Consider the following 19,744-nt stretch of genomic DNA (forward strand, 5'->3'; position numbering starts at 1 on the left):
TTTCTATTTGTACTTGTACTTTTCCTGTTCATATTAGCCTTCTCATACTGTTGTCTGTGGAGTGAAGTTGATCCACAGGACCAGTGTGTAATTTCCCCACTTCTTCTATTGTGCTGCATTGTATCAACACATATTCCTCCACATCTATATTCTAGAGCAGTGGTTCCCAACTTTTTTGAATCACGGAGCACTAGAGTATAAGCATTGTTTTCACTGCACCCCTAAGTCAATGTTTGTTACTGAGAAATTCAGCAAAGTGTGCTACCTGTCATCCTTAGGTTTAGTTAAGTGGTGGTGGACAGGTTTGTACTTCTGTTTCTCCACATATTTACATTACATTGACCATAAATAATTTGATTTGGTACTGGACCACCAACCTGTGGTACCCCCACAAATGTCCCGAGCAACCACGGGTCACAATTTGGGAACCACTGCTGTAGAGGGCTTTATATAATCTACGTTGTCCGTTTTGTTTGCAGATCTTCATTTTAAGCATTATGAAAAACAAGAGATATGGTAAGAACTTACCTTTGTTATCTCTGTTTCTACGAAGTCCATAGGGTCCACAGGGTTGACCTTGGGGTATAGCTGCATCTGGATCCACGGGCACCACGCAGTTAAAGCTTTGCTGCTCCCAGGATGCACTTGGGTTCGTCCTCCTCTATACCCCGCCCCCGAGCCACAGCACCTCAGTTGGTAAGCAGCCAAGGCCGGAGGAGGAGACTAAACAGAGAGAAGGAAGACTGGAACACACAAGAAACCATACTCACAGAAATGGGAGACGGAAAACCGGTGACCAGCCACACAGCCCATTTGAAGCCAGGTGCGTCAGGGCGGGCGCCCTGTGGACTTCGTAGAAACAGAGATAACAAAGGTAAGTTCTTACCATATCTCTTGTTTTCTACTTCAGGGTCCATAGGGGGTCCACAGGGTTGACCTTGGGGATGTCCCAAAGCAGTTCAACTAAGGGCGGGGACGCTCCTGTGCTGAAAGGAGTACCCGGCGCCCAAAGGATGCATCCTGAGAGGCAAAGGTGTCAAACGCATAGAACCTCAAAAACGTCTGAATTGAAGACCAAGTAGCCACCTTACACAGCTGAACAGTGGAGGCGCCACGTCTAGCAGCCCAAGAGGGACCCACAGAACATCTAAGGAAGCCTCACCAGCAGAAAGATCAGGCGACTGAAAAGCTGGCACAACAAGTTCCTGATTAATGTGGAACTTTGAGACCACTTTGGGCAAAAACTCAGGACGCGTGCGGAGCACCGCCCTTGTCCTGGTGAAAAATCAGAAAAGCGCCCCCAATTCTGACACCCTCCTGGCAGAAGCAATTGCCAGGAGAAAAATGGTCTTAAACGTCAGCCACTTGAGCTCCACCGACTCAAAAGGAGGACCCTGCAAGACCCGCAGTACCACCACCAAGTCCCAAGGAGCCACCGGAGGCACGAAGGGAGGCTGGATCCTGAGAACACCTTGGAAAAAGGTGTGAACATCTGGCAGTGTAGCAATCCGTCGCTGAAACCACACGGACAAAGCAGACACATGAACCTTCAGAGAGGCCAGGCGTAAGCTGAGGTCCAAACCCATCCGGAACACCTGCGGATCATAGTTTCTGGATTCACACCACTGAAAATAAGTGTGCCACACCCTGTGGTAAATCCGCGCGGAAGCAGGCTTGCGTGCCCTAAGCATGGTACCAATGACCGAACTGGAGAAACCCCTAGACCTCAAGACGGCTGTCTCAAGAGCCACGCCGTCAAAGAGAGCCGACCCAGATCCGGGTAAAGGCAGGGCCCTTGAGACAACAGGTCCCGACGCTGAGGGAGAAGGTACGGAGCGTCGTTGGAGAGGCACCTCAGATCGGAGAACCAAGGACGTCTGGGCCACGCCGGAGCCACCAGCATGAGCGTGCTGCCGTCCAGCTTGAATTTCCGCAGAACCCGAGGAAGCAGGGATATCGGAGGAAACAGATACGCCAGGTGAAACGTCCATTTCACCGACAGAGCGTCTACCAGACAGGCGCCTGCGTCTCTTGTCCTTGACCCGTAAACGGGCAACTTGTGATTGTGACGGGAGGCCATCAAGTCCAGCTCCGGCAGTCCCCACCTGTCCACGAGTAGCTGAAACACCTCTGGGTGAAGCGACCATTCCCCGGGATGCACGTCGTGACGGCTGAGGAAATCCGCCTCCCAATTGAGGATTCCGGGAATGAAGACTGCCGAGATCGCTGGAACGTGACACTCCGCCCAAGCAAGAATGCGAGACACCTCCGACATTGCTGCCCGACTGCGAGTTCCCCCTTGGTGGTTGATGTACGCCACCGTGGTGGCGTTGTCGGACTGCACCTGAACCGCCCTTCCGTGAAGAACGGGGCCGGACCACTGCAGGGCCCTGTATACCGCCCGCAGTTCCAGGATGTTGATGGGGAGAAGTGCTTCCTCCGCGGACCAACAACCCTGAAGCGATAATGAGCCGGTCACTGCCCCCCAACCCCAGAGACTGGCATCCGTCGTGAGCAGGACCCAGTCCGGGATCCAAAAGGGGCGCCCCTCGACCAGATGCGCTGTCTGAAGCCACCAAGCCAAAGACTGCCGAACCTCCGGGGACAACACCAGCATCTGAGAGCGGATCCGGTGAGGTAACCCGTTCCATTCCGATAGAATTAGCCCCTGCAGGGGCCGGGAATGGAACTGGGCAAATTCCACCATATCGAATGTCGACACCATGGACCCCAGAACTCTCATAGCCGAATGAACCGACAGGCGGCAACTGCTCAGGCAACTGTGTATCCGCAGCTGCAGGGAGGAGACCTTCTCCGGAGTCAGGAAAATCCGTTGCTGACGAGAATCCAGCAGGGCTCCCAAATGAACCATCCGCTGTGATGAAATCAGAGAGGACTTCTTCCAATTTAACAACCACCCGTGTGCTTGAAGACAAGCAATGGTGAGGTGGAGATGTCGAAGAAGCACCTCCGGGGAGCTCGCCAGCAGCAGAAGATCGTCCAGGTACGGCAACAGACGTAGACCCTGACCCCGAAGGTGGGTAGCCATAACTGCCATCACCTTGGTGAACACCCTCGGAGCCGTGGAAAGGCCGAAAGGCAACGCCCGAAATTGGTAGTGATGGTTCAGGATAGCAAACCTCAGATACCGCTGATGTGCCGGTGCTATGGGCACGTGGAGATAGGGTTCCATCGCCAGAATGATGGAACGGAACGTTTCCATCCTGAACTTGGGAACTCTGAGGTATCTGTTCAGAGAATTCAAATTCAGGATAGGGCGATGAGAACCATTGGGTTTCTGTACCAGAAACAGATTAGAATAGTACCCCGTCCCGCGCTGAGACTGCGGAACGGGAACAATGACCCCTGCTTGTAGCAAGGATTCTATAGCTACCTGAATCTGGCCAGCTTTGGTCTTGTCCAGAGAAGGACTCGTGCAGAAAAACTGGTGGGGCGGCTTGAACTGAAAAGACAGGGCGTACCCCTGAGAGACTACTTCTCGAACCCAGGCATCCGTGGTGGTATTGTGCCAACACTGGGCGAATTGGAGAAGTCGGCCTCCCACTCTGGGGTCCCCCAGAGAGAGGCCCGTCCCATCAGGCAGCAGGCTTATCCTCCTGCTTGGAAGAAGGGCGCCGAGCACTCCATGCCTGCTTCTTGGGTTTGGGTGCGGCCTTGGTCGCCGAGTGTCTCGGTAAGGACTGGCCCTTGGCGTTACCCTGAACCCGAAAGGACCGAAAGGCAGAGCTCCTCACTTTAGCCGGCGCAGAGGCCGAAGGGAGGAAAGCCGACTTGGACTTAGCCAAAGTATCCACTATTTTGTCAAAATCTGGACCAAATAGTAAATCACCATTAAAAGGCAAGGCCTCCAGACCCTTTTTTGAATCTGCATCAGCCCTCCAGGACCTCAGCCACAGGGAGCGCCGAGCAGACACCGCTGTAGCCGACACCCTAGAAGTGAGCAGGCTGGCATCCAAAGACGCTTCCCCAATATAGGAAGCTGCATCCCGCATCTGTCCCACTAACGCTCTCTGGATATCCGGAGCTTCATCAGGAAAGGTATCCTCCAAGGCATTGGCCCAGGCCTCAATGGCTTTAGCCACCCAGGAGATAGCCATGGACGGGCGAGCCACCGCCCCGGAAAGAGAATAAATGGACTTTAAACAAGTCTCCACCTTCCTGTCCGTGGGATCCTTCAAAGAGGAGATAGACGGCAATGGCAGCGTCGCGCTTTTGATCAAGCGGGTAACGTGGGAATCCACAGTCGGCGGAGTCTCCCATTTCCTGCAATGAGCTTCAGGAAAAGGATAGTTCGCCGCCAACCTCTTCTGTGGATGGAACCTCTTACTGGGTAATTGCCAGGCCGCCGCCATATGATCCGTTAATTGATCAGACAGGGGGAACACAGTTGAAGTCACCTTGGCCTTTTTAAAATTAGGAAACTTCGACCTAGGAGCCGGCGCATCATCCTCAACATGCAGGATAGCCCGCACCGCCCTAACTAAGGCTGGAACATTAATGGAGGACTTAGCTTCCACCTCCTGCCCCATGGCATCAGAGTCAGAGTCCTCATGGATTTCTCCATCATCTGAGGACACTTCCGAGTCCGACAACTGCGCAGCTAGTGAACTCACAACCGGACGTTTAGACGCCCTTGGTGGCACATCACTTTGCAACATCGACTGAAACGCCGAGGATGAAGCCGCCAGACTCTGTACGGAGCTGGAGAGAACATCCACCCAAGGCGGAGGAGCCGTCGGGAGCAAAACTCTGCAAAGGCACTACAGACTGACGCGTCACTGGGGGAGACTGCACATACACAGGCAGTCCCGAGTAAGGACCCACAGTCTGGGCCCCGGGGGGAGACCGCAATATTTGTGGAACACCCGGGGAATGAGGGATGATGGGCTGAGGCAACGCCCTAGAAGGGACCGCTGATGGGACCGATTACCGGTCCGCAATAGACGCCAGCACCTGTGAAAACATCGCCCAAGGAGGGTCCTGTGACACAGGGGGGTTGGAGGGGCCCGATACCAGCTGGCACCGCCCGCACAGACCATCCTGAGATAAGTCCTCCCCATCAACTCCAGCAGCACAGCGTCTGCAGGAAAAAAGCACAGGAGCCACAGAGCGCTCAGTCTCCTCATCAGACATGATACCGTAAATACACAAGAAATACGTATCACCAGAGGAATTACGGTTTTAACACCCGCGCACTCACCAGTATGCGACACAACAGCCCAGATATGGTACTGTGTAGCACACAACAGTATGTGACTGACCCCACAAATACGTGATTTATATAAGTGAGGGTCTCAGAAAAACGCCCTTCCCCCACACACCTGCCGGGCCGTAGGAGAAGGAAAGGGATAGTTATAAGCTGACAGCAAGGAGAATAAGTCACAGACAGGCAGCACTAGCAATAGTCACATACAATGCAGAAAAGTTAGTACTCACTGCACCTTCCGCTACAATCAACCGCCCAGATTCAGTGTCTGGGAGGGCTATAGCGCTGTGTACACTGTCCTTTAGCAGGGGAGAGGTACACAGGGGGAGCGGTCCACTTGATACCGCCTGGGAGTCTGCGATGCCTGCCAGTAAAGATGGCCGCCGGAGACCTCAGAGGAGGAGTGGCCGTAAGATAAGAGCAGCTCAGCGACGCCAGACTGCTAGTTGAAAGGCGCGCTGAGCTGAGGGGAGGAGCCGCTAGACAGGGAAGGCTGCCTCCCCTGGCTAGCAATTAACCCCGGGTTGCCGGTCCCGCTGCCAGCCTGTTACCCTGGTGGTCTAGCGGACACGCGGGGTATTCCTCAATAGAGGGGGAGCCCGCCGCCGCCGCTAGCGCCTCCGGTCTGTCCCCAGAGACCGGAGGCTTCTGACTGCATACAAAGTATCCGCGGGCCGCCGCACGCGGCGACCCGCGGCTTACCGGATACCCGTCGCGTCCGGCAGCAGTCAAGGGAGTCCCCAGAGCCCGGCTAGTACAGGCTCTGGGGTCCCGCCGCGATCCCCAGAGCTGTACTGGCGTCGCGGCGCCAGCGGGGAGAAGTAGCGGCAGCGTGGACGTCCTAAAGGACAGTCTGATGCTGCCGCTCTAAAAATTTAAAAAAAGTAGAAAAAATTTTTAAAAAATTCTCTTTTAAAATAAAGCTTAGGGGCTGCTCCTGCAGCCCCACTGCAACAGGGTGACCCGACGCCGGCCGGGCACCAACTAAAACTGAGGTGCTGTGGCTCGGGGGCGGGGTATAGAGGAGGACGGACCCAAGTGCATCCTGGGAGCAGCAAAGCTTTAACTGCGTGGTGCCCGTGGATCCAGATCCAGCTATACCCCAAGGTCAACCCTGTGGACACCCTATGGACCCTGAAGTAGAAAGTTATGTTATAACAGTGCTCCACCGTCCGACTTTGCTGGCGCCAGGCAACTTTTTAAAATCTTCTGTGCCGAAATGCGTCATAGACGCAATGTGATGCTAGTAGAACACACCGGAAGACTGAGCTGATCAATTTGATATGTAACACTTGTATATCTGTGTGCAACTAAGTATCTTGATCTTCATACGAAATATATGATGCAGTGGCCGCAGCTTTTTTACACTCCAAGTTCTACTGTGTTTCGAATACAGACTCAGATATACAAGTGACATATCAATTTAGTCAGGTCAGTCTCCTGGTGCATCCTAGTGCATCCAAGATGCATTTTGGTTAAAGAAAAAATAAAAACACGTCCAACGCTAGTAGAGTTGCACGGGACCTGGCGGCAGGCATCTCACCGCCACATGGCGTATTGAGGCTAGATGAATGAGGACTCATCTGTAGGGCTAAATTCTTACAACTTTCATTTAGGTGCGTAAAATGACCAATTGGGAATGAAGCATATTATCTACCATTGTGTAACACCACTTCTTTTAGAAGTTTTAATTAAAAAAAACAGAGTATCCACTATTTCACATTGTGCTCAATGTCGAAATTTAGCATAAGTCTAAAAACAATTACAGTACACTAACTCACCATGTGATAGGTAGAGGACAAAATTATTTTTTCTATTCCTATACAACGAGAAAGCCGTGTGAGGAACCAATAAGTTATTTAGCATAATCCTAGAGTCTAAGGGCAGGTCATGATGTGCTGTTCTGCTGTTCTCGAAAAGTACACTGCGTCGATGTTTGGAATGGAATCCTCTACTATATATTTTAATACAAAACATAAATCTGGAACAATAAATACGGCCAAAAAGGTAGAGGTCCTGGTTCTGCAAGACATCTCCCAGGCTACTTGAAACCTGCCTTAACCAAAAAAAAAAAAAAAAAAAGTGACCACTTCCTATTGTTCTTTTAGATTTTTCAAATCATGCTGGAGGGGACAAGGAAAGGAGGAAATGTATAGACTAACGGAGTCCCCTCAGTTTCAGAATATTGCAATAAACAAAAGCCTTTACTCTTTCTAACTAAAAGGAAACAAAGGGACTACCATTGACTTTGAATAAGCATTAACTTCTTTCTAGTTTTGCAGTGTTTGTTGGCGTTCTGGATTGTAAACATGCATTTCCTTTTGGGTACTGGAGAAATACTGTAGCCTTTTAATTTTTTTTTAACCTTTAGAACTTACTGATCTTTGATGGAATGTGTTATATCTGTATTTTGTAATATTGTGCCCCCTACTAATAAACCTCTACTAAACATAATAACCATCTATCAGCAGGATAAAATACCATAGAATAGTTGTACTCTTCTTTAGGACTTGTGTCTTTCATCTCTTTAGGCACAGGCACAGGCTGCATTAATGGTGCAAGCACCTTCAGGGCTACCACTGTGCTATGTTTGCAGAACTCTTATTAGTAGGTCCTCATACATTATCAGACTGACCTCAGCATATAATAAAGGCACACAGGAAGCAAAAGCCTGTGCTGAAACCTTCCCCGTTCAGGGTGTGGGAGTTCTGAATTTCTAAGCTGCCAGCACTGCTACGTAAGGCCAGCCCATCCTTGGTACTGCAGCATAGAAAGGTGCATCCTCGATACCATAGAAAGACAAGTCTCTGCATCTGAATACAAAATAAAAACACTACCCGTCTGCCTAAACTAGAGATAAGAAAGACACTGGGGAAGAGGAGACGCTCCATTATATGCCATCTGGCAATATACTTTTTTTTTTTTTTTAAACCACCTGCCTATCTACGAGGATAATTCCATACATAAGGTAACAAGACCTCTTACTACGTAAATTTATGCAACTTGTACATACAAGTATAATGGTATGGCCTTGGTACAAATTATTTTTCCACATAGTCCCCATACTTGTCTAAGCATCTGTTCCAAAAGCACACCAAAGCATCTATCCCGGCATAGAAGAAATCACTGTCAAGCATCTGAAGCCAGGACATAACGGCTAGCTGAACATCAATATTGGTCGCCTTCCATCCAGTTTCCATGACAATGTTATGCTGATGTGCCCTTTACACAGAAATCTGATCACACTACACACCGCAATGTTTGACCATGTTTTCACCAGCCTCGCCATCTTACAACTGATGTTGGGACAGTATGACTAATATGAGGCAGTCTAATGGCCATGAGGGGAAGCAGTGGTCTACCTGCTCTGGTCTGGCGGGAAAATTAAAATGAAGTAGAGAACATTACACATTTGAGAGGATTTGTTACCTTACTTATTGAACTACCCTTGTCAAATGGACAACCGATGCCATGGAGTTATTGAAAGAGAAACTGAATAGTAAAGAACGAATGCAAAAGTGCAGTTACTGTTCATTTTCTCTTAGTACCCTTTGTTTAAAACTGGCAAGACCTTTAGGCAGGATTGGCTGGTTTAAATGGGATGTAGCCAGGATACTGGCGGGCGCTATCCCACCCAATGATATCCAGACACTGACATCCTGAGATGGGACTAAAGATAGGCGTTGAAATCCCGACGCCCATCGTTAGCCCCACTGAAAAATCCTGACACCCCGAACAAAGTTAAGCCGCATGTCTTAGCCACGGGTGGGGGGGTTAGGTTTAGGGACCCCCCGGAGAGAGTTAGGGTAGGGAAAGGGGAGTTAGGCAGGTAAAAAAAACACACAACTAACATTCTCAATCTTAAAGAGTAAACACCAACACATAAAGCAGGCAATACACAGAGAAACACCTCATGGCTTAATCTCCATGTTTACCTTTGTATTTCAAAGAAAGTCTCTGTGGTATCACAAGTATCATCTTATGAATGGTGGACGAGCAAAAAAAAAAAAAGAAAGCACAATTGAAAAAAAGTTAACCCCAATGTATTACCTATTATTTAACAACTTCTGTCCGCTCAAGCACCTCAGCTAGTGTAGAAAGAATTTTTCTTTTTTCAGTTTAGTTCAGTCGAAGCTTCGAAACAGACTGGGAACTGAAAAGGTCTCTAAACTAGTGTTTTTATTCAAAATGTTTAATGCCAGGGACATTTCCAGTTCTAATGCTTAACTCCTTTTTTGCGTTTGTGAGTTTCTCGGAAAAGTGCTTTTGCATGTTTTAATTAGGTGTAGTCTAAAATTGTTTTTATTGAAATATGTCAAATAAATCATTTCAAACCCTAATAATTTTAGTTTGTTAATGTTGGAAAGCATTAAAACGTGATTGATCAAAGTTTCTAATACATAGCAAGATTAATTTTCTTCTTCATTTAAACATTAATGCAAAAAACTGGTTTTAAAAAAAAAAAAAACACTGTTTTTTTGGTTAACTTTTTCCAACCCTGCTTTTGGCCACCAGAGGATATGGCTTTCACTTATGATACTCTAGGGGATTTCATTTATAGAGGGAAGGCAAACTATTGGGACCAAACAACAATGGTGTTGTCGTGGTTAAATGGAGTCCTGAGACTGGTATCTTTTGTTAAATCCTAGGCTGGTGAAGCATAGATATCAACTTTTTCATAATTATTATTCTGTCATTCTCCTGAGGAAGGCGGAAGGCTTTGGCAAAGCTATGAATTGAAATATCTAACATGCATTTTTTTGGACCTGTGCTGAAGTCCTTAATCAATTTAGATCTGAAGGCAGTACCAAAGGGTTTCCTTTAAATACTGTACCTTCAGTTACATTACTCAGTTTGGTTCGGAATGCCCTTCTTTTAAGATCATGTTTCTCTATCTGGCCACCCATGTGTGTAATGATTCTTTCTATGTACTCCTGGTAAGGTTTGGGCCAGGGCCAATTACCAAAAATGTTGTGCAATAAGGCATTTCTGTATGAAGCTAAAATGACTGGGAAGAGGAGGTTTGTTTGTTTTTTTAACATGTGGTTTAAACCAGCCAACCGTGTTTTAAAATAACAAAGAAAGGGCCATGCCTATTCTACAGCAAAATACAGCTTTGAAGATTGCCTTGTTCAAAGAGCTCACAATAAATTGCAAGCATGGCAGTGCCAAAAAAGAAAACACTTGAAAAGGAACAGATAATGTCGCTTGATGTCATATGCACTTCACTATTTGAGAAAATATGATCTTCAATGAAAGAAAGAGAAGACACTGATGGTAACTGATGAGAGTGCAAAGAGAATAAACCTACACGAGACTCCAGCTGCAAGCAGTAACTGGGCCCGATTTATGAAATGTTTGGATTTTCTGGGGAGGGTTTTAAAACTGCAATTTAATTTAATGGCAAAAACTGTGTAGGGTATATTTACCAATGTAACACAGCTTTAATAAAGTGGTTTATAAAAAAAAAAAAATTCCTGATACGTCAGAGCTTTAAAACAAACTGATTTATATAAAAATTACTTTTAAATCCCTGCATCATTTCTTCTGCCTGAAAACCCCCATTTTTATATATACTGCTGCCTTGATAAAAAAGTTATACCAGTTACAAATAAATTATTATGAATGCAATGTGCCATCAACGATTTTGCATCGTTCCCATAGAGACGCACATGCCAATTATCGATGTAGAGGATAAGAAGACAAATATTTGCGCAGCCGCAAATCGCAGCACATAACGCCATCTAAATAAATTGACCACTATGTGCAGTAAAGAGGAATATATACTGGAAAGCTGTGCAAGTACTATTTTTTCCATACCGTACAAATGTGCGTCCAATTAACAACTTGTTTTAACACCTCTTCACCCAAATCATGTTTGAAGGTCTCCTTGTATACATGCTGTAATTTCAGTAATGGTATACCATTGCTGTGTTTGCTGAAAAGGTCACGGAGGTTGCTCTGTATGAAGGATAAGTTAGGATGGAAATTGGCGAGCAAAGCAGGTTTACCAGGTTGTGTGTTATTGGCTAGAATACAGAAGAAAAAAAAAGTTAAAATTGAATTGTCTATTTCAATTCTTTGAAAATACAATTATCAAGGCATATACTCTCTACAAAGTAATCGTTTTATAATCCTTTATAACAAACACTCAATGCAATATATTTTTGTTTACATACAATGTTTAGTTTAATTGATTTACAAGGTGGGCTAACATAAGCCTACAAAATAAACATCCAGAACATATATGTAAAAGATATACAACCTAAAAATAACATTAAAAATGTCAATTAGTGTAAGTAGACAAGCTGCACTTGAGAGATTGAGGCCAGCTAATTCACTGCAAGAAACAACAACCCAAGAAACAACGCAATAATTTTATTTTATACACAATGGAATTCTTGTGCAAGAATAATGCAGTTATGCATCATTGATATCTGTAACCACCAAATATTTACACAGCAAGAGAAACAGAAAGCATGGACAATATCACGAGCTGTGTGCCAAGGATAATCATCAAGGATCATTATTTTTCCCACCAATTGCATATTAGCAACTCAATCTATTTTGGCCAAACTCTGAAGAATTTAGATTTAGCATTTCTGTTGGAGTAGACCAGGGATGGGGAACCTTAGGCCCAGGGGCCGTATAAGGCCCGCGGAATAATTTGGTTGGCCCTTGGAGATTTTTTCTGCTAGCCTCATCTGGCTAGCAGGGTGCCTAGAATGACACCCTGCAGCCTGAATCTATGCAGCAGTGCCGCTTGGAGCATCCTTAGGACACTTCAGACGGTCACACCGCTGCCCTTACAGCTCCCCGGAGCATCCGCAGGATTCTCCGGGCATGGCTGTAATCACCGGTAATTGTGACCCCCGCCCCCATGTGACATCACATGGAGGGGGCATGGCCAGCATCGGGCCCACAAATATTGTTATATATATCAAAATGGCCCTTGGCAGAAAAAAGGTTCCCCACCCCTGGTGTAGACAAAAGGTTCATGGCCAACTATCATTAACCAGGTCTACACAGCAATGGAAATAGGGGCCATCTGGATCTTTTCACAATCAAGCCCAAAACAGCTACACAGGGGCCTAATGTGGTAAAATGTCCTTTGTATATAATTTGGCACAGAGATAGAATAACTGTACTATATCGCACATTCTGTAGCCTCATGTGTTTGTCCTAGTATATAAAACCACTCTTATCTAGAGAGCGTCCATATTTGACTAGAGCAGAGACAAGTTATCCATATCAAGTAAGCAGGTAATGTAACCTCTGTTTAAAAAATAAAAAAAATATTTGTTTAGTATTATCACTGAAGGCTGTCATCCCTCCCCCAAACAGTGCTCCCAAACACTAGAAGTTAAGTCAAAGTGATTTTTCTTATTTATGTGCAGAACAATTAGTTAATTTGTGTTGTATATTTATAATCATTGATATGGTTATAGAATGCCCTATGTTTTACATTAGCTATACAGTTTATATTGGATATAGTCAAATACAGAATAATGGCAAGGAATTGTTAATGAACACTTTAAAAGGTGGGTACACACAGGCGATGTCATTACTATTTGACCAAATCGTAACGACATATCGTGCAGTGTGTATGAACGATATGCACGCTCCCGCGGTCGCATTCAATGTCGTCAGGTTTGATGTGCAGCACATCAAACCTAACTATAATAATTGCGGCTCCATGCATTTTAACGAAGGACGGAACAAGGGATCGTTCCGTCGTTCATTACATCGTTCTAATGTGTACCCAGGATCTCTTATGTCAGCGTACACATCTATCAGTGCGTACCCAGCTTAAGGCTCCCCTGAGATATACAAGTATCGCACAACAAATTAATCCGCACATTCGCATTTAATTGCGACTAAAACACATTTTTCTGTAAAAAAAGATGCCTGGCACTGGCAAAGTCTCACGGGACCTGGTTTGTCAATACATCTGTAGTAGTTAGTTTATAGCAGCTGAACAAAGTATGCCAGCATGAAATAGAACTTATATTCAATTTTATTTATTCAACTAAATCTACTTTTTGTGCTTATGCATCTGTTCTACCGTATGAACTGAAGGCCTGATTCATTAAGGATCGCTATTGCGATCGCAGCTCCTTAATTGCACGTAGGTCTGCTGTGAAAACAGGATTTTGGTACTTACCGATAAATCCCTTTCTCCGATTCCATAGGGGACACTGGAGGCTAAAGACAATGGGGTATAGCCGGTGCTAAGTGGAGCAGGGCACTTTAAATTTTAAGACGTGTGACTAGCTCCTCCCCCTCTATACCTCCCTACAAGACCAAGTCTAAGAAAACTGTGCCCGTGGGAGCTGTGAAAAACCAAATGGAAGAGGAGGCAAAGCAAGTACACAGAACACAAGAAAAAGGTTGAAACAACAGTATCACAACCAGAGACAGAAAACCGTTCTCTAAAAGCCATAACATAAAAAGACCCCAACCATGGCATCAAGAACAGCGCAGCGTGGGCATTCAGTGTCCCCTATGGAATTGGAGAAAGGGATTTATTGGTGAGTACCAAAATCCTGTTTTCTCCTTCATCCACTAGGGTACATTGGAGGCTAAAGACAGTGGGGACGTCCCAGAGCTCCCATTACAGGCAAGAAAGCACTGAGAACCCTGCCAAAACAGACAAGACATGCTGCGCCGCAGAAGCCGCAAACATGTCAAGTCTATAAAAAAACCAACTACTGTATGCCGGCGAGACCTACTAGCCACTCGGCAAAGAAAACCCCATGGGAAACCCCCACGAGCAGCCGTCCACAAGGTACCGACTGAGCGAGTGGAAAGCTTGGAAAAAAAAAAAGGCTTTGACTCCCTAGAGGAAGCCATATCCGCCAATCTGAAGAACAGACAACTCCAGCAGGCCAGCGACTGTGTGGGGGCTGGAGAGCCAGGACGAACAGCAGCATACAAAACAAAAACTGTCTGCCGTACTTATGCCTGCAGACCTGTCCACAGAAATACAAGAACTCTAAAATCATCTTTAAGGGTCTAGAACGAAGGTGAATCTTGAGGAAGAACCGGTACCACAATCAGATATTGATGTGTAAAAACCGAAACCACCTTTGGTCCATTGTGGTACGGGAATCCGCTATATCCTCGTGAAAAACCAAGTCTGGAACATGACAGGATAGAGCTTCTAGATAAACAACGCCTTCCTGGCAGAGGTCGGAGCGAAAAGAACTGTAACCTTCCACGAAAGGTAATATAACTCCGACTGTAGAGCGACGAACAGAGTAGACTGTAGAAAGGAAGTACGAGACCCAAATCCCATGGAGCCATAGGAGGAACAAAGGGTGGTCGAAACCGAACCACACCTTGAAGAAAAGGCTGTACTTTTGAGTTTCTTCAGGAAGAAAACAGATAGAGCTTAAATCTGAATTTTCAGAGAACCCAGCCGTGAAGAGAAAGTAGCTCACCTGAAATGCAGAAAACTGGCTAGATTGAATTCTGTAGGGAGAATCTCTCTACTTCCACACCCTGAAAAATAAATCCTCCAAAACCAGTGGCAATGTTAAGATGTCAGGAAGGATGCAATACCAGGCTCCACGAACGCAATCCAGAGCTACCAATAGATCCCCTGGCTGTCTCCCTTTAGACGCGTTGTAGAATCTGAGGGAGAAGAGGAATCTGAGGTAACAGGGAGACAAAATTGGAACTTCCACAGCGTTGACAGGGCGTACCATGTCACAACCTTCAGGTGTCTCGTCCAAGAGTAGTAGAGAGACAGTCAATGATTTTGTCTTGAAGCCATGAGGTCGACCTGTGGAAGACCCCAGCACAGTTTTAACTGTTAAAAAAAACTTGCGGATGGCTAAGTCCGACTGGACCCTGACAGCTCTGCCCCGCAACAAATGATCTGCTGTATGAATAACGTAGAACACATTATACATATATACACACACACACACATATATATATATATATATATATATATATATATATATATATATATATATTCACCACTACAATGGCATATATAGATTATATATTCACCACTACAATGGCATATATAGATTATATATTCACCACTACAATGGCTTTGAAATGTAACAAACAAGATGTGCTTTAACTGCAGACTTTCAGATTTAATTTGAGGGTAATTACATCCAAATCAGGTGAACGGTGTAGGAATTACAACGGTTTCTATATGTGCCTCCCACTTTTTATCTGGAAGTCTGCAGTTAAAGCACATCTTGTTTGTTTCATTTCAAAGCCATTGTGGTGGTGAATAGAGGCCAAAATATGAAAAATAGGATTTTGGTACTTACCGATAAATCCCTTTCTCCGATTCCACAGGGGACACTGGAGACTCAGGACCTCATTCAGAGTCGGTCGAAGCGGCCGCACGGTCGTACGCCACCGATGTTCGCTATACTGCGCATGCGTAAAGTTCGCAATGCGCGTGCGCAAACTAGCCGCTACGATCAGAAATTTCTCTCTCCTTGAACACAGCCAGGTCGGTAGTTTGAGTGACAGATGGAGGCGCTAGTGGGTGGTAACAGGGGAAGGTGCTTGAAAACGGGGGAGTGGAGATCGGAACGCAGGCGTGCCTCATTATGCGAACGGCGTTTTAAGGGAGTGCATACGGATTATGGGAGTGCATAATTAACAAAGTAGCGTCATGGCACATGTGACCTGGGAGGTTTTTACACTGACATAATCGTAGAGCTTAAGAGAGGGTATGGTCAACCTTAAGCTCTACAACCAGTTCCGATGGTCTCGATTAATCCTTATATGCCCGGAGATGACGTGCAATGCGTATGAGAATGGGGCGTATTTTTTTGTCTTCCGACCCTTGGTCGGCCAACTACCGATCTGAACTTAGGGACGCAACTTGCGAGGGAATCATTTGCATATCCGGCCCCTTTTTCCGTACGACCGTGCGGCCGCTTCGACCGACTCTGAATGAGGTCATCAGTACAATGGGGCATAGGAGTGTGTTAACCGGGAGCTGGCACCTTTAAATAAAAAACTACTGGTAGCTAGCACCTCCCCCTCTATACCGCACCCAGGTCAGTCTAAAACAACTGTGCCCGAGGGGAGCTGGAAAGTAAGGAGAAGGAGACAGAAAAGCTACATTAATCACATATACATAAGAAAACCACATATACATGAAAACAAGAACAGGTCAGTCAGACAACATTAAACGCAAACTAGCATCTGAACAGTAACAATGCAGGCAGAACAGCGTAGGGTGGGTGTCCAGTGTCCCCTGTGGAATCGGAGAAAGGGATTTATCGGTAAGTACCAAAATCCTGTTTTCTCCTTCATCCACTAGGGGACACTGGAGCCTCAGTACAGTGGGGACGTCCCAGAGCTTACATCCCGGGTGGGAGAGAACTGAGTGCCTTGCAAGACCGCATGGCCAAACTCTGAAGTGGAGGCCGCAAAAGTATCAAAACGATTGAATCATAGGAAGGTATGCGTGCCTGACCAAGTGGCTGCTCTACAAAGCTGGTTTAAAGAAACCCCGCGAGCAGCCGCCCATGAAGGACCTACCAAGCGCGTAGAATGCGCCGTAATAGGACCCGGTGGTTGTTTGGAAGCCACCGCGTATGCTTGCCTGATAGTGAAGCGAATCCATCTAGAAATGGTCTGTTTGGAGGCCGGCCAACCTGGACAGGCCACATCAAACCGAATAAACAAAGCATCCGATTTACGGAGGGAGGCAGTCCTGTCAACGTAATTCCGGAGTGCTCTGACTACATCCAAGGATTTTGAATTGGAAGAGTCATCCTTAAACACCGGAACCACGATAGGCTGGTTTATATGAAAAGCTGTCACCACTTTGGGAAGAAAAGCCCTTTGAGTATGCAGCTCCACCCTATCCTCATGGAAAATAAGATAAGGAGGGCAGCAGGATAAAGCACTGAGTTCTGACACACGCCTTGCCGAAGCGAGAGCCAACAACAGAACCACCTTCCAGGTTAAGTACTTTATCCCCACTCTCTGTAATGGCTCAAAAGTATCAGACTGGAGGAAGGCCAACACCAAATCCAAATCGCATGGTGCTGTTGGAGGCACAAAGGGAGGTTGAATCTTCACAACTCCCTGGAGAAAAGTCTGTATATCCGGAAGCAAAGCCAATTTCCTCTGAAAGAAAATGGACAATGCGGATACCTGTACCTTTAATGAACCCAGACGAAGGCCTGCTGTGAGACCAGCATGAAGAAAAAGAAGGAGACTGATACCTTAAACACTGAAGGAGGGGAATTACGTCTCTCACACCAAGCCACATATTTCTTCCATATGCGGTAGTAATGTTGAGAAGTGACTTCTTTCCTAGCCCGAATCATTGTGGGAATGACACTAGACGGAATACCCTTCTTTCTGAGGACGGCCCTTTCAATAGCCAGGCCGTCAAACGAAGCCGCCTTAAGTCGCGATAAACAAATGGGCCCTGACGAAGAAGGTCGTCCTGAAAAGGCAGTGGCCACGGCTCGTCGATTAACAGATTCTGTATCTGGGAGTACCACGCTCATCTGGGCCAATCTGGTGCTATCAGAAGCACCTTGATCCCTTCCCACTTGATTCTTTGAAGCAGGCGTGGAATGAGCGGAAACAGAGGGAATAGGTAAATGTAATGAAACTTCCACGGAGCCATCAGTGCGTCCACTGCAGCTGCCCGTGGATCCCTTGTTCTGGAGTAGTAAACTGGAAGTCGGTGGTTTAAACTTGACGCCATAAGGTCGGCTTGAGGACAGCCCCACCTCAGAGTTAGTTGCTGGAACACCTGAGGATTGAGTGACCATTCCCCTGGATGAACGTCCTGCCGACTGAGGTAGTCTGCCTCCCAGTTTTCTACTCCTGGGATGAAGATCGCGAATTCCTCTGCCCAAAGCAGAATCCTGGTTACCTCCCTCATGGCGGCTCTGCTTTTTGTGCCACCCTGCCTGTTTATATACGCCACTGCAGTGGCGTTGTCCTACTGGACTGATTGCCTGCCCCTCCAGCAGCGGATGCGCCAGCTGGAGAGCATAAAATACCGCTCTCAACTCTAGGATATTTATGGGCAATCTGGCTTCCTGCTGCATCCAGTTCCCCTGAAAATGCTTTCCCAGAGTCACTGCTCTCCAGCCCCTCAGACTTGCATCCGTGGTGAGGAGGATCCAATCCTACACCGCAAACCTTTTCCCCGCCAGCAGGTGGGAAAGGTTCAGCCACCAAATGAGAGATGTTCGAGTCTGAGGCGCCAGGAGAACTCTCTGATGGAGAAAAAGGTGGGATCCTGACCACTGGGAGAGGAGATCCAGTGGAAAAGGACGGGCATGAAATCTGGCATATTGAATCGCCTCGAAGGCCGCCACCATCTTCAGTATCATTCCCAGGAATAGTAAACGCTGTGTGGGGATCAGGGAGGACTTTTTGAAATTTAGTATTCAACCGTGTTGCAGGAGGATGCTCTGAGTTAAAAGAATTTCCCTTAACAGCCGAGCTTCCGAAGAGGCCTTTATCAATAGATCATCTAAGTATGGAACAATGACGACCCCCTGACCATGCAGTAGGGCCATCATTGCCGCCATAACTTTTGTGAAGACTCTTGGAGCTGACGAAAGTCCGAAAGGTAGGGCCTGGAATTGAAAATACGACTCTAGGACCGCAAAACAAAGAAAGGCCTGATGGGGGGGCCAGATGGCGATGTGGAGATAAGCGTCCTTTATGTCTAAGGACACCAGAAACTCGTTCCTGTCGAGACCCGCTATAACGGATTGGAGAGATTCCATCTTCAATTTGAAAACTCGAAGATGAGGGTTTAAATCCTTGAGATTGAGTATGGGTCTCATGGAGCCGTCTGGCTTGGGCACCACAAACAGGCTGGAATAAAACCCTTGACCTCTCTGATGGGTCGGAACATTCACTATTACCTGGGACAATAACAGTTTTTGTATTGCCCCTAGAATTTCTTCTCATTTTTCTGCAACCAGAGGTAAACCGGTTTTGAAAAAACGAGAAGGAGGATGGACCCTGAAGTCCAATTTCAGGCCGGGAATAATGATGTCCCTGACCCAGGCATCCTGGCAAGACTGGATCCAAATGTCCTTGAAACATAACAGGCGCGCCCCAACCCTGGGATCCCCCAAATGAGAAGGAAGGACGTCATGCGGAAGGGCTTGGCAGCTGCCTTGTACTGCTGAGTGTTGGAGGCGGCTGATGGTGAAGCTCTACCTCGGCCTCTGGAACCACTGGAGAAGGCCGGACCTCCTCTGGAACGCCCTCTAAATCTTCCAGAGGCACGAAAGGATCGAAAGGAGAGACCTACCAAAGATCTTCTAGTAGGAGGAGGAGCTGCAGATGGTAGGTAAGTGGATTTCCCACCTGTAGCTTGTGAGATCCACTTATCTAATTCCGATCCGAAAAGTACCTCCCCAGTAAAGGGAAGGGCCTCTACCGCTCTTGGACTCTGCATCTGCCTGCCATTGATGCAGCCACAGAGCCCTTCTAGCAGATATAGCTAATGCTGAAGATCTGACGGATAGATTACAAATGTCC

The 19,744-nt window shown here is 46.8% G+C and overlaps 1 protein-coding gene across 1 annotated transcript in view; it reads right to left on the reverse strand.

Annotated features, from left to right (window-relative positions):
- The window catches only part of TDRD7 (tudor domain containing 7), a 187,311-nt gene that overhangs the window by 99,888 nt on the left and 67,679 nt on the right, over window positions 1-19,744 (reverse strand). Inside the window, exon 6 of the mRNA XM_088461286.1 lies at window positions 11,048-11,256. Coding sequence (XP_088317412.1) covers window positions 11,048-11,256 — 209 coding nt within the window. The remainder of the gene's footprint in view (window positions 1-11,047; window positions 11,257-19,744) is intronic.

The sequence above is a fragment of the Taudactylus pleione genome, unplaced genomic scaffold (genome assembly GCF_031769625.1).
Source record: "Taudactylus pleione unplaced genomic scaffold, aTauple2 ptg001032l, whole genome shotgun sequence".
Lineage (NCBI taxonomy): Eukaryota > Metazoa > Chordata > Amphibia > Anura > Myobatrachidae > Taudactylus > Taudactylus pleione.